Source organism: Equus asinus, chromosome 6, assembly GCF_041296235.1.
Source record: "Equus asinus isolate D_3611 breed Donkey chromosome 6, EquAss-T2T_v2, whole genome shotgun sequence".
NCBI lineage: Eukaryota > Metazoa > Chordata > Mammalia > Perissodactyla > Equidae > Equus > Equus asinus.
In genome coordinates this window covers 83,078,160-83,091,581 of record NC_091795.1, presented here as the reverse complement: position 1 = coordinate 83,091,581, position 13,422 = coordinate 83,078,160, and the positions used below count along the sequence as shown (strand labels likewise).

General features: G+C 35.5%; 1 protein-coding gene across 7 annotated transcripts in view; it reads right to left on the bottom strand.

The window, feature by feature from the left end:
• Positions 1–13,422, bottom strand: part of ATAD2B (ATPase family AAA domain containing 2B) — a 162,595-nt gene that overhangs the window by 81,343 nt on the left and 67,830 nt on the right. For all 7 annotated transcript variants that reach the window (XR_011504147.1, XM_044772008.2, XM_014866423.3 and 4 more), the window contains 2 exons: positions 10,924–11,012; positions 3,539–3,698 (listed from right to left, as the gene is read on the bottom strand). Coding sequence is in view for 6 of the 7 variants with exons in the window: in XM_044772008.2 (XP_044627943.1) it covers positions 3,539–3,698; positions 10,924–11,012 (249 nt within the window). In the remaining variant the exon portion in view is untranslated. The remainder of the gene's footprint in view (positions 1–3,538; positions 3,699–10,923; positions 11,013–13,422) is intronic.

Below are 13,422 nucleotides of genomic sequence, written 5' to 3'. Positions count from 1 at the left end.
AAAGATGTGACACTTATTTTCTTCCAGCTTGAAACATGTGCCTGAAGAGATACTTAAAAAGTATAAAATTAAAGTCCAAAAAAAAATTATCCTGAGAGCCTATATGTTCTAGAAGATGACATTAAGAATCTATATAGACTTCATTAGCAGCACAGGTGCCACTTGTGCAAGACCCTTAGAGAATCAGAAACACATCAAAAAAAATTTAAGCTGGAAGCTATCTCAAAAAAAGATCTGTTGTCCCCTCATTTTACAAAATAAATAAGTTAAGGTTTAGAGAAATGAAATTAATTACCTAAGGTCAAAAGTTATTATCTGGTCTCTAAGACATTTAAGTGCCTTGCTCTTTCTCTATATAACCAATAAGAGACATATTTCTTTATCATAAAAGCAAGAAATAGAATGAATAAGAAATTATTTAAATCAAAAAGTATTTATTACGCACTTTACCCTGGACGGCACAGAGCATAGTAAGTCATATAGCTGCGCCTAATAGAAAGTAGCTTCCTCTACTATTACGAGTCAAAGGCAAATTCAACTCCCTCATTTTTCAGGAGTCATAAGTACACATGTAACACTTTTAATAATCATAGTGTTAATGATAATAATAAAGGAAAAGAAACAAAAGAAATTAAGAGGCATCACTGCATAAAGAAGATATGTGCTATTTTATGCTAATAGTTAATCCTTTAAATTTGGAACCAAGTCTTACTTTTACTTTCTTTTCTTTTTTTAAAATTTTTACTTGGTCAAATAGCAAGAGTCAGGATATTCCACTGTATAAACTACAGCACTAATGTGAGACACTGACTGTTATTACTTTAAATTAATAACCCAAATGGATCCTTACTACTCCCCTAACCCTTCCCTAGGCCATTCATTAGGCCTATCTCCTAGCAGACTAACTTAGTTTCTCTGTCTTCACACTTAGCTTCTCATTCAGACCTCGCTTCCTAATTCACTGAGAACACTTAAGCAATCAGAAGAAAACTTCCAAAGATGCCCCACGACAAATCTGTCCACCTCTCAGCATACATACTCACAATATTGTCCTCTCCTTATTATCACAGTTGAACTAATTCCTATCTAAAGTCATGCTCGCCATTCATAAACTAAATCCTACTTCCCCTCTTGCCTATTAAGGACACATTCTGATAATTCTTCTTTCTCAATTTCATCACCAAAATTTCCTTCTCTACTGGATATTTCTCCCATCTTAAAAATAACAAAACACTTTCTCTTGTCTCTCACTCCCTCAACATCTATCACCTCAATTCTTTACTTCTGTTTACAACAAAATTCTTTGAAAAATGTATCTTCATTCACTGTCTCCAATTCCTCCCACTTCTATTTTCTGTTAAACTAACCATATTCCAGTCAAGCTTTTTGTACACACCACTAACTGAAATTGCTCCCATCAGGTTCACCAATGACCTACATAATGCTAAACACAATGGCCAGTTTTCTGTCATCATCTGATTTAATTTAGCAACATCTGACAGTCAATCACACCCTCCTCATTGATGCACTTTCTTCACTTAACTTCCAGAATCCCACTCTCCTAGTTTTCCTCTTACTTTACTGACTGCTCCTTAAGAGAGGGGACTTGGTAATCTCATCAAGTCTCATGACCTTAAACATTATCTAAGGAAAAAAGGTGAACAGTCAGTCCAGGCCTTTTCCACAGACCCAGGCCAAGAAAAGTGACCTTAGATTTAGGTCTCATGGCAGTTTCCTGGAAAATAGAAAGTTAAAATTAACGTGGGAAACTAACTATGTTCGAGATCCATGCTGTACAATATAGTGAGCCACTAGCCACATAATGCACTTTTATTTAAATTTATAAATTAAATGAAATTAAAATTCAGTTCCTTAGTCACAGTGGCGACATTTCAAGTGCTCAACAGCCACATGTGACTAGTGGCTACCATACTGGATGTTCCTCAGTGGACAACACAAATACAGAACAGTTCCATCATAGAAAATTTGAATGGACAGTGCTGTTCTAAACTTTGTTTAATGTTAAATCTCTGATTTGTGTGGACTCTACCTTAATTGTGAGGACTGTGATTGACATACAGACTCTGAGGCCTACACAACTAGACCAAAATAGAAACTAATTGGGAAATCAAGGTAAGAGCTTTCCTGTGCCGAAATGAACACTGGCTAAGTCCCTTAGAACTAAGCACCTTCCTCATGTACTTGGGAGAGCCTAAAAGATGTGCTTGGACTGTTGTAAGACGTCCCAAACAAGAGAGCTGATGCTTCCAGGTGCTGAAGTCAACTGCACTCCCTCCAGCCTTGTCTCCTACAACTAAGCACACCTCTATGCACTGGTACAGTCCTTCAAGCTAAACTTTGGTAACGAAAATGATCCTCTATATGCTATGTCTCCTATCCTGACAAAGCTAAGCAAACTTGGTGCCAAATTAAAGCCTATAAGGTCAATTGTCAATCCAACATTTTTCAACATCTGACAGAGTTAATCACACCCTCCTCACTGATATACTTTCTTCACTTGGCTTCCACAGTGAAGACACAGTGAGACAACTACTTTGCCTGTACAGACTGAGGTCAAATTGAGATATTAACTGCTCTCCACAGTGAAGCCATTGCCTTCATTCCTCTATAATCTTCTATACTGTCCTAATCACTAAGCCTTTTCATCTATGTATGTAAATAGGCATTTTACATAGAGATCTAAAATCAAAGCCATATAACAAGTGTGTGTCTATATATATGTCTGTGTGTGTGAATATTTTATATTCATATATAGTATCTTCTCTGCTTTCTTTAGGTTATATTTGAATGAGTATATGTAATAAATGTTCTAATTAGGCTTATCTGATATGATAAAATACATGAGCAGCATTGTCCAATATAGCATCTTCTCTGCATCTCTCCCTCTCAAACTCGAGTTCCCAGTGAAGAGAAAGTCAATGATTAAACTGGTCAAACCAAGACTAACAGAAAAATTTCAAGTTTCCTAATTAGAATTAGGAAAAAAGAACTTCGTATAATATATTAAATAACATTTTACATACTCAACGACTATGCATTGCTCTGTTTTAACTATAGATTCCTTTAAAAACTACATTATAATAAATAACATTTGCTGCTTTTAATTAAATACAATGTTATGATCATTTCCACAAAAATTTGCATCTTGGTCTCTTATTCATAAACCTGCCAATACTCTAAAATTATGTTACTTTTATGAGAACAAAGGCACTTTGGCTAACTAGAGACAAATAACCTGCCATGTGAGATAATTACTACAATCTGGAGAAGTAAAGAGTAAGTATACAAAGTAACCTAAACAAGGCTTTTTTCCTCTTCCCAAAATCATAAACTTTCTGATAATTAACAAAAAGACTAAATTATTCAATAATTGCTGGGTGGTTTTAAGTATTAACTAAGATATCTCATCAGCACAAAATTTTAAAAACGAAAATTCATAAAATACCACTCTCAAACTGTACATTTATGCTTCAAAATCAAATCACAAATTAATATATCTAAAAACAGAAACTCTTACCTTTTGATCAGGCAGGTTGAAAAGGAATTCTCTGTCAAAACGACCAGGCCTCCTGAGAGCAGGATCTATAGAATCAAGTCTGTTTGTAGCACCAATAACAACAATTTCACCCCTATTGTCTAATCCATCCATAAGAGCAAGGAGGGTTGACACTATAGAGCTGTAACAAAATTTTCAGACAAAATTATAACTTAAAAAGCGACAAAAGAAAAAATTATAAAACTACTGCTTATACTACTCAGTTAAATGTTTATAAAATGGATTTTTATATCCACGGTCACAAGTGAAAATGGCATCCAATTAACTTTCTAAATACTATTCCAAACAGTTTTTAAAACAAACAAAAAACCCTTTGAAAATATAACTGACATACAATACACTGAACATATTTAAATTACACAATTTGATAAGCTCTGAAGTATGTATTCACTTGTGGAACTATCACCACAATCAAAATAAGTAAGACATCCATCCTGCTCTTCCTCATGCCCCTTGGTAAACCATCCCTACTGCTCCTCCTTGACCTCCAGCCAGTCCCCAGGCAACCACTGACCTGTGTTCTGTCACTATAGGTTAGCTTGCACTACCTAAAATTTTATATACATGGGATTATACAATAAGTACTCTTTTTTTCCTGGATTCTTTCACTTGGCATAATTATTCTGAGATTCACCATATTGTTAGTTTAATAATAGTTTACTCCTTTTTATTGCTATGCTATATTCTACTATATGGACATACCACAATTTGTTTACCAATTCACATGTTGACGGCCATTCGGATTGTTTCCAGTTTTTGGTATTACAGAAAAAGCTAGAACATTCACATACAAGTCATGAAGATTTTCCCATACGTTTTTTCCTAAAAGTTTTATACTCCTACCTCTTAAGTTTAGGTCTTCATTTTCTTAACCTTTAATGTTTACAGAATCTGAAACACTGTATTTTGCATTCCTAATATTGCTTATCAGTGTCTTCTCTTTATCATGACCAATCTTGCCAGAGGTTTATCAGTTTTTTCCAAGACGCAACTTTTGGATTTCTTGATTTCTGTATATCTCTTTGCAGTTCATATATTGTTTGTTATATTTTTTTGCTTTACTAGTAAGATAGGTTATTTAGAATTAGAGAAATAGTTCTTAATAACGAATATAAAATTCTCTGCTTATCTTTTTGTTGTTTCTTGTATTTTTATACTACTAAACTTTGGAAATTCGCTGTGATTTAAGGCACAATACATGATCAATTTTTGTAAATACTGTCTCTGTTTGAAAATAGTGTTCATTCTCTATTTTCCTTAGATAAACATGCCCACCAGATCAGATTCATAAAATACGATTGTTCAAATCATCTATAAAGAATTAACTTACTTTTTCGCTTGTTTGGTCTATCAGTTCCTAAGAGGTACATGATCTCTTTCACAATGATTATCAATTTGACTCTTACTTCGCAGTTCTGTCAATTTTTGTTTTATATAGTTTGAAAGGTAGTTACTAGGGAATTATAAGTGTTAAATTGTTACATCTTCTAATAAATTGAAGCTTTTATCATTATAAGTTGATCCTATTTATATGTATAATAATGCTTTCTGCCTGACAGTCTATTTTGTCTAATACTAACATAGCTACAGGAGTTTTCTGTTAGCATTTAGTTGATATATTTTTATACCATTTTATGAATTTGACCATTCTGGACATTTTATATAAATAAAATAGTACAATATTTGACGTTTTGTGCCTGGTTTGTTTCACTTAGCCTAAAGTCTTCGAAGTTCATCCATGTTACACGTACAAAGAACACTCATGCAGCGTGTGCTAGAATTTCATTCCTTTTTAAGGCTGAATGATATTCCACTACATTGATATTCCACATTTATTTATCCATTCATCAGCTGGTGGACATTTGGGTTATTTCCATGTTTGGGCTGTTACGAATAACACTGCTATGAATATCTGTGACTAAGTTTTTGCTCTTTTTTTCCACCATTTTACTTGGAACTTTTCTGTATCCTTATACGTACCTGTGTCTGTTGTAAATGACACATCATTGTATTTTATTTTTCCCCAGTCTGACAATCTTTGTCATTTAAAAAGAACATTTAGTCCCTTTACATCTCATGTAATTCTTGATATATTTGGATTTAAATCTACAATTGTATTTTGTGTTGTTTCTCTCATTGGTTCTATGATTTCCCTCCCCTTCTTTTGCTTTTGGTTTGATTTTTTTTTAATTATTCTATTTCCCTGCACTAATAGTTTAAAAATTACACAATATGTTTCTATTTTATTAGTGATTACTCTAGAAACTAAAACCTGCATACTTGGTACTCAAAGGTTCCCCTTCCAGGTATGACAGATGAAGACCATGCCAGATAACACCTTGCTCTCCTTCAGAAAATAACTATAAAATCTGTACATAATAATATATAAGCATACACCTGAAGGAGGTAGTAAATTCACAAATAGTGAGACAGATTCCGGTGAGAATTCCTTGTCACACGGAGAAAGAGACTTACAGATAGTAAGTTCTCCCCTCTCTTGCTTGTAGCATGGGGCTAAGTACAGAGAGGCAAGAGAGGAAGATTATGCGGGGAAATCCCTTTTCAGTCCTAGCATTCAGAAAACATAAGGTGGAAAACCATTAACACTAAAGAATGTGAAGGATCCCATAAGGGCAAGAGCCAGTGAGAACAACCCCAAACTCGATGTACCCACATCTCTGAAGGATCTCTAAGCAGAAAGCACGCAAAGGATCCAGCTAAAGACAAAAGATTTGAAAGGAGATCAAAGCTGCCAGCCAAGAAACAGTCTGCATTTCAAGCCTAACTCAGAAAATTATCTGCTAAAACAAAGGAAATACTACTCACCAAAAATAATAATAGAATCCACAGCCTCTACAAACTAAGATGAATAATGTTCAGGATGCAATGCAAAATTGCCGAAAAAATGAAGAACCAAAGCAATAGAACATATTTTCCCGAGAAAAGAGAATCAAGCAGGCCTAACAGTGAGAGATGAACCAGATGTTGAAACTAACACATTGAGCGAAACTCACTGAAGTAAACGTATGTTTAAACGCATGAAATCACGGTGGAAAAATATAAATAATGAAAAAAGAATCAAATGTAAGTTCTACAACTGAAAAATATAATTTCTAAAACAAAAAATGTGTTGGCTGGACATAACAGCAAAATTGACATGATAAAAAAAAAGTAAGTAAAGATTGAATGAAGATAGATCAATAATTATCTAAGTTAAAGAGAGAAAAAGATTGAAAAAAGACAAACATGCAGACACATGATAAACACCAACCAGAATAAACACAAAGTCCACACTGAGGCATATCATAGCAAAGCTGTTAAAAACCAAACATATAGAGCAAATATTGAAAGTTGCAAGAGAAAAAACACGTATAATAAAGCATGGGAACAACGATCCGATTAAGGGCTTTCTGCTTCGAGGCTGCAAAGTAGGGGAGATGGAATCCTGGCGGGGATCTGCTGACTCTGTAAGTGGAAGGGACAGAGCTGAGACTCCAGGGAGAGCAAGATGACCAGAGTTCACAGAAAAGAGTACCAGAGAGAAGACCACCGCACCCAGAGAGAACTTAGGAAATATTCATAGGGCCCCTCAAGACTTCAGATAAACACTCATAAGCATATGCACGTGAGGAAATTACTCAAGGCTTATGGGAAAAAACACTCAGAAGGACTAGAAGCACCAATATTTTACACTCAGTGAGTGAGGAATATTGCTACATTCCCACAAGCCAGACTGGTAAACCTCATGATTCATGGGTCATTGCATAGAATACACAGAAGGACTCTTCTTCCTTAGTGGGAAAAAATCAGCCCTCCACTGAAGACTACTCCAGATCCACATAACAAATCCTAACAGCAAGACTCAAAAGAATCAAACTGTTTTCAAGTAAGTTAAATGTGTCCCAGAAAGAAAACACAAGTATATTTATTTATAATATCATATTGAGCATTCAACAAGGCAAAATTTATAATGTCTAGCATCCAATAAAAATTGCCAGGTACACAAAGAAGCAGGAAAATACAGTCCATAATGAGAAAAATCAACCAAATAAGAACAACTCAGAACTAAGAGAATTAGCAGAGAAGGATATTAAAGTAGTTATTATAACTATATTCCATATGTTGAAAAGTTCCTTATATCTTTATACGGAAGATACAAAACAGATCCAAACAGACCTTCTAGAGATAAAAATAAAAATACAAATACAGGCATACCTCAGAGATATTGTGAGTTTGGTTCTAGACCACTGCAATAAAGCGAATATTGCAATAAATCGAGTCACAGGAATTTTTTGGTTTCCGAGTGCATATAAAAGTTATGTTTACACTATACCATGGTCTATTAAGTGTGCCATAGCATTATGTCTAAAAATACAATGTACATCTGTTAATTAAAAAATACTTTATTGCCAAAAAATTGCTAACCATATCTGAACCTTCAGTGAGTTGTAATCTTTGCTGGTGGAGGGTCTTGCCTCGATGTTCATGACTGCTGATTGATCAGGGTGGTGGTTGCTGAAGGTTGGGGTGGCTGTGGCAATTTCTTAAGACAAGACAAAAATGAAGTTTGCCTCATTGATTTGACCCTTTCTTTCACAAACGATTTCTCTGTAGCATGCAATGCTATTTGATAGCATTTTACCTACAGCAGAACTTTCAAAACTGGAGTTCACCCTCTCAGACCCTGCCTTTATCAACTAAGTTTATGCAATATTCTAAATCCTTTCTTGTCATTTCAACAATCTTCAGAGCATCTTCACCAGGAATAGATTCCACCTCAACAAACCACTTTCTTTACTCACCCGCAAGAAACAACTCCTCATCCATTCAAGTTTTATCATGAGATTGCAGTAATTCAGTCACAGCTTCAGGCTCCACTTCTAATCTGGTTCTATTTCCACCACATCTGCAGTTACTTCCTCCACTGAAGTCTGGATCTCCTCAAAGTCATCCATGAGGGTTGAAATCAACTTCTTACAAATTTCTGTTAATGCTGATATTCTGACCTCCTCCCATGAATCACGAAGGTTCCTCTTTTTTTGTTTATTTGTTTGTTTTGTTGTTTTGTGAGGAAGACTGGCCCTGAGTTACATCTGTGCCAGTCTTCCTCTTTTTTGTATATGGGACACCACCACAGCATGGCTTGAAGAGCCATGTGTAGGTCTGTGCCTGGGAGCTGAACCCACGAACCCTGGGCCACTGAAGCAGAGCACGTGAATTTAACCACTATGCCACCAGGTTAGCCCCACAAATGTTATCAATGGCATCTAGAATGGTGACTTCTTTCCAGAAGGTTATCAATTGACTTTGTCCAGATCCATCAGAGGAATCACTATCTAGGACAGGTAAAGCCTTATAAAATCTATTTCTTAAATAATAAGACTTGAGGGTCGAACTTACTCCTTGATCCATAAACTGCAGAATGGATGTTGTATTAGCAGGCGTGAAAACAACACTAATCTTGTTGTATATCTCCATCAGAGCCCTTGGGTGACCAGGTGATTGTCAATGAGCAGTAATTTTTTGAAAGGAATTTTTTTTCCTGAGCAGTAGGTCTCAAAAGTGGGCTTAAAATATTCAGTAAATCATGTTGTAAACTGATGTGCTGTCCTCCAGGCTTTGTTGCATTTATAGAGCACAGGCAAAACAGACAGCGTAATTTGTAAAGGCCCTAGGATTTTGGGAATGCTAAATGAACACTGACTTCAGCTTTAAGTCACCAGCTGCATTAGCCCCTAACAAGAGAGTCAGCCTGTCCTTCGATGCTTTGAACACAGGCATTGACTTCTTTTCTCTAGCTATGAAAGTCCTAGATGGCATCTTCTTCCATTATAAGGCTGTTTCATCTACATTGAAAATCTGTAGTTTAGTGTAACCACTTTCATTAATTATCTGAGCTAGATCTTCTGGATAACTTGCTGTAGCTTCTGCATCACCACTTGCTCCCTCACCTTGCACTTTTATGTTATGGAGATGGCTTCTTTCCTTAAATCTCATGAATCAACCTCTACTGGCTTCAGACTTTTCTTCTGCAGCTTCCTCATCTCTCTCAGCCTTCATAGAACTGAAGAAAAGTTAGTCTTGCTCTGGATTAGGTTTTGGCTTAAGGGAATGTTGTGACTGGTTTGATCTTCTATCCAGACCACAAACTTTCTCCATATCAACAATAAGGCTTTTTCACTTTCTTATCATTCACGTGTTCACTGGAGTAGCACTTTTAACTTCCTTCAAGAACTTTTCCTTTGTGCATTCACAACTTGGTTAACTGCTTGGTGAAAGAGGCCTAGCTTTTGGCCTCTCTTAGCTTTCGACATGCCTTCCTCACTAAGCTTAATCATTTCTAGGTTTTGATTTAAAGGGAGAGATGTGCGACTCTTCCTTTCACTTGAACACTTAGAGGCCATCGTAGGTTATTAATCGGCCTAATCTCATTAGTGTGGTGTCTCAGGGAACAGGGAGGCCTGACAGGAGGGAGATGGGGGAACAGGTGGTCGCTAGAACAGTCAGAACACACACATTTATCCAGTAAGTTCACCATCTTACATGGGTGCAGTTCATGGCACCCCAAATAATTAGAATAGCAATATCAAAGATCACTGATCACAGAGCACCATAACAAATAAAATAACGAAAATTTTGTAATATTGCAAGAATTACCAAAATGCAACACAGAGACATGAAGTGAGCAAATGCTGTCAGAAAAATGGATAGACTCGCTCAATGCAGGGTTGCCACAAACCTTCTATTTATAAAACATGCAATATCTGAGAAGCTCAAGAATACGAGCTATGCCTGTATGCAAATGTTCTTAGTAGCATTTAGTAGTAACCAAAAATAGAAGCAAACCAAATCTCCATCAGATGGATTAACAAATAAACAGTGGTATATACACATATTCCACAAAGGAATACTACTCAGAAATGAAAAGGAACAAAATATTAGTATAAACAACATGGATAAATTTCAAAAACACTATGCTCACTCAAGATTAGGCAATGTTTTCTGTAAAGTGTCAAAAAGCAAATGTTTTAGGCTTTGCAAGCCATACAATCTTTCTCTCAAAGCTACTCACTCAACTTTGCTCTTGTAGTGCAAAAGCAGCTATACATAATGCAAAAAGGAGTAAACATGGCTATGTTCCAAGAAAACTTCATTTACAAAAACAGGCAGAAGGCTGGATTTGGCCCACAGGTCATGGTTTGCTGCCCCCCATGCTAAGTGAAAGAAGTCTTCCTCAAGGACACAGATCTCATTTTATAAGCCCCATAGCACTTATCCAAGGGCTAAGGCTAAATACTACATCAATGAGTGAAAAGAATCCAACATAACCAGATAGGAAAAATTACCTGTGGATCTGATCTTGTCTGCTAGAGCGAACTGGAGCTAATCCATCTATTTCATCAAAAAATATTATAGAAGGTCTCATCAAATATGCCTATCATAAAAAGAAAAAATATATTTATTGTATTAGTTTTCATTTTTTTAATTTAATTATTGTGTTTTCTTAACAGGTAATATACGCAAATAGTACATGCAGCAGGTACGAAAGATCATCCAATGAAAAGGAAATCTCCTTACCACCCCTGTCTCCACCCACAAGGTCTTCTCCCAGCAACTACCGTTTTTAGTTTGTTTATTCTTCCATATACATCATTTATACACATACACAAAAATGTACTTTTAAACACACTATTTTTATTTAATGCATTTTAAACACACTATACATATTGCTTTTATCATATAACACAGACTATTTTAAGTAACAATCTATTTTAATTAGCTTCCATATAAGTGCATAAAGATCTGCCTCATTCTTTTTTAACTGCTACACAATGACCCATATGGATGTGGGCATAATTAAACTAGTCCCCTACTCATGGACATTTAGGCTGTTTTCAATTCTTTCTTATTATCAACAATGCTTGAATAAATATTTGTGTACATTTAACATTTCATATGAGTATAAACATATCAAAATAATAAATTCTAAAAGTGGAACTACTGGTTCAAAAGGCATGTGTCATTTCTAATTCAGTTAGATATTTGCAAACTGTCTTCCACTGATGTACCAATTTACTTTCTCAGTAGCAATATTTAAGATCACCAACAACGTATTGTCAAACTACGTTTTTTTTTAAAGATTTTATTTTTCCTTTTTCTCCCCAAAGCCCCCAGTACACAGTTGTATATATTTTAGTTGTGGGTCCTTCCAGTTGGGGTACATGGGATGCCACCTCAGCATGGCCTGATGAGCAGTGCCACATCTGCGCCCAGGATTTGAACCAGTGAAACCTGGGCCGTTGAAGCGGAGTGCACAAACTTAACCACTCAGCCACGGGGCCAGCCCCTGTCAAACTTCTAGATCTTGACTCATTTTTTAGGATAAAGAATTTTATCTCATTTTAATTTTTATTCCTATTATCAATGAAGATGAGCACTTTCCATATCTTTAAGTCATTAATATTGCTTTTTCTATGAAAGTTCTGCTCATATCCTTTGCCATTTTTCTGTTGGATCCTTGGTCTTTTGCTTACTGATTTTTACAAGCTATTTATTTTAAAACTTAGAGCTCTCTCTGTGAAAAGATTTTTCCGCAAAGGGTATCACTTATATTTTGGTTTTGCTTACAACATTTTGTTCTATCCATAATCTAAAAAAATGTTCTATAGTGGATCTTTTCTTCCATAGTTAGACTCTTCATGCTCTGAGATAAGAAACAAAATTCTCCTGCATTTTCCTCTAGTTCTTTCACAGTGTCATTTTTCTCACTTAAATCTTAGATCTACCAGGAACTTAATCTGACTTAAGGTAAATTAATATTAGATTACAAATGAAAAGTCTCTATTATATAATTCATTCAAATTAGTATTGTTTATTTATGTTTCAATATAACTTATACCCAATCCTTATTTCAAAGGAAGGTCAGCTTACTAAAGAATGGATACAAATTTTTCATTTCTCCCTGACTGATACAATACACATTAAATTTTCAGTTTTCTCTAATAATTTGAAATGAAAAACAATTCAACCACAAAAATTGAGTTTCAGAAAAAAACTTCAGGGGCCAGCCCCTTGGCTGAGTGGTTGAGTTCGCAGGGTCTGCTTCAGAGGCCCAGGGTTTCACTGGTTCGGATCCTGGGCACGGACATGACACCGCTCATCAGGCCATGCTGAGGCAGCATCCCACATGCCACAACTAGAAAGATGCACAACTAAAAAAATACACAACTGTGTACCAGGGGGCTTTGGGGAGAAAAAGGAAAACTAAAATCTTAGGGAAAAAAAAAGAAAAAACTTTATAAGACTAGAATTATGTACTAAGAGAAAAAGAGTAAAGATTTGATAACTACTACTTTTATATACATAAAACACACAGCTCTTTTTAAGAACTATAACCCCATAGAATTGAAAAAACAAAGTTCAGTACGTTATATGCCAGTCACTGTAAGAAGCACCTTACATACTTCCTTTCGGTGAAATCTCACAGTAGTCCATTGAGATAGGTATTATTTCCCTCATTTTATAGAAGAGGCAACTAAGGATCACATGTTTTCACTTACTTAAAGTTATATACTTAATAGTAAAGCCAGATACAAACTAACATTTTTCTGACACAAAAGGCCAACCTCTTAGCCAATACATTATACCTCCTTCATTTCATTTAGTGCATAGATCATGTCACAAATTTAGGAATGTAAACTCTTTTATTTAAAAAGATAATGACGGGAAGATCCAAGATGGCGCCGTGAGTAGTCCTCTTTGTCTCTCCCCCTTCGAGTCTACAATTATTTGGACACTTATCGCTTGACAAAGGATATCCAGACAGCATCTCAGGACGTCTGAGA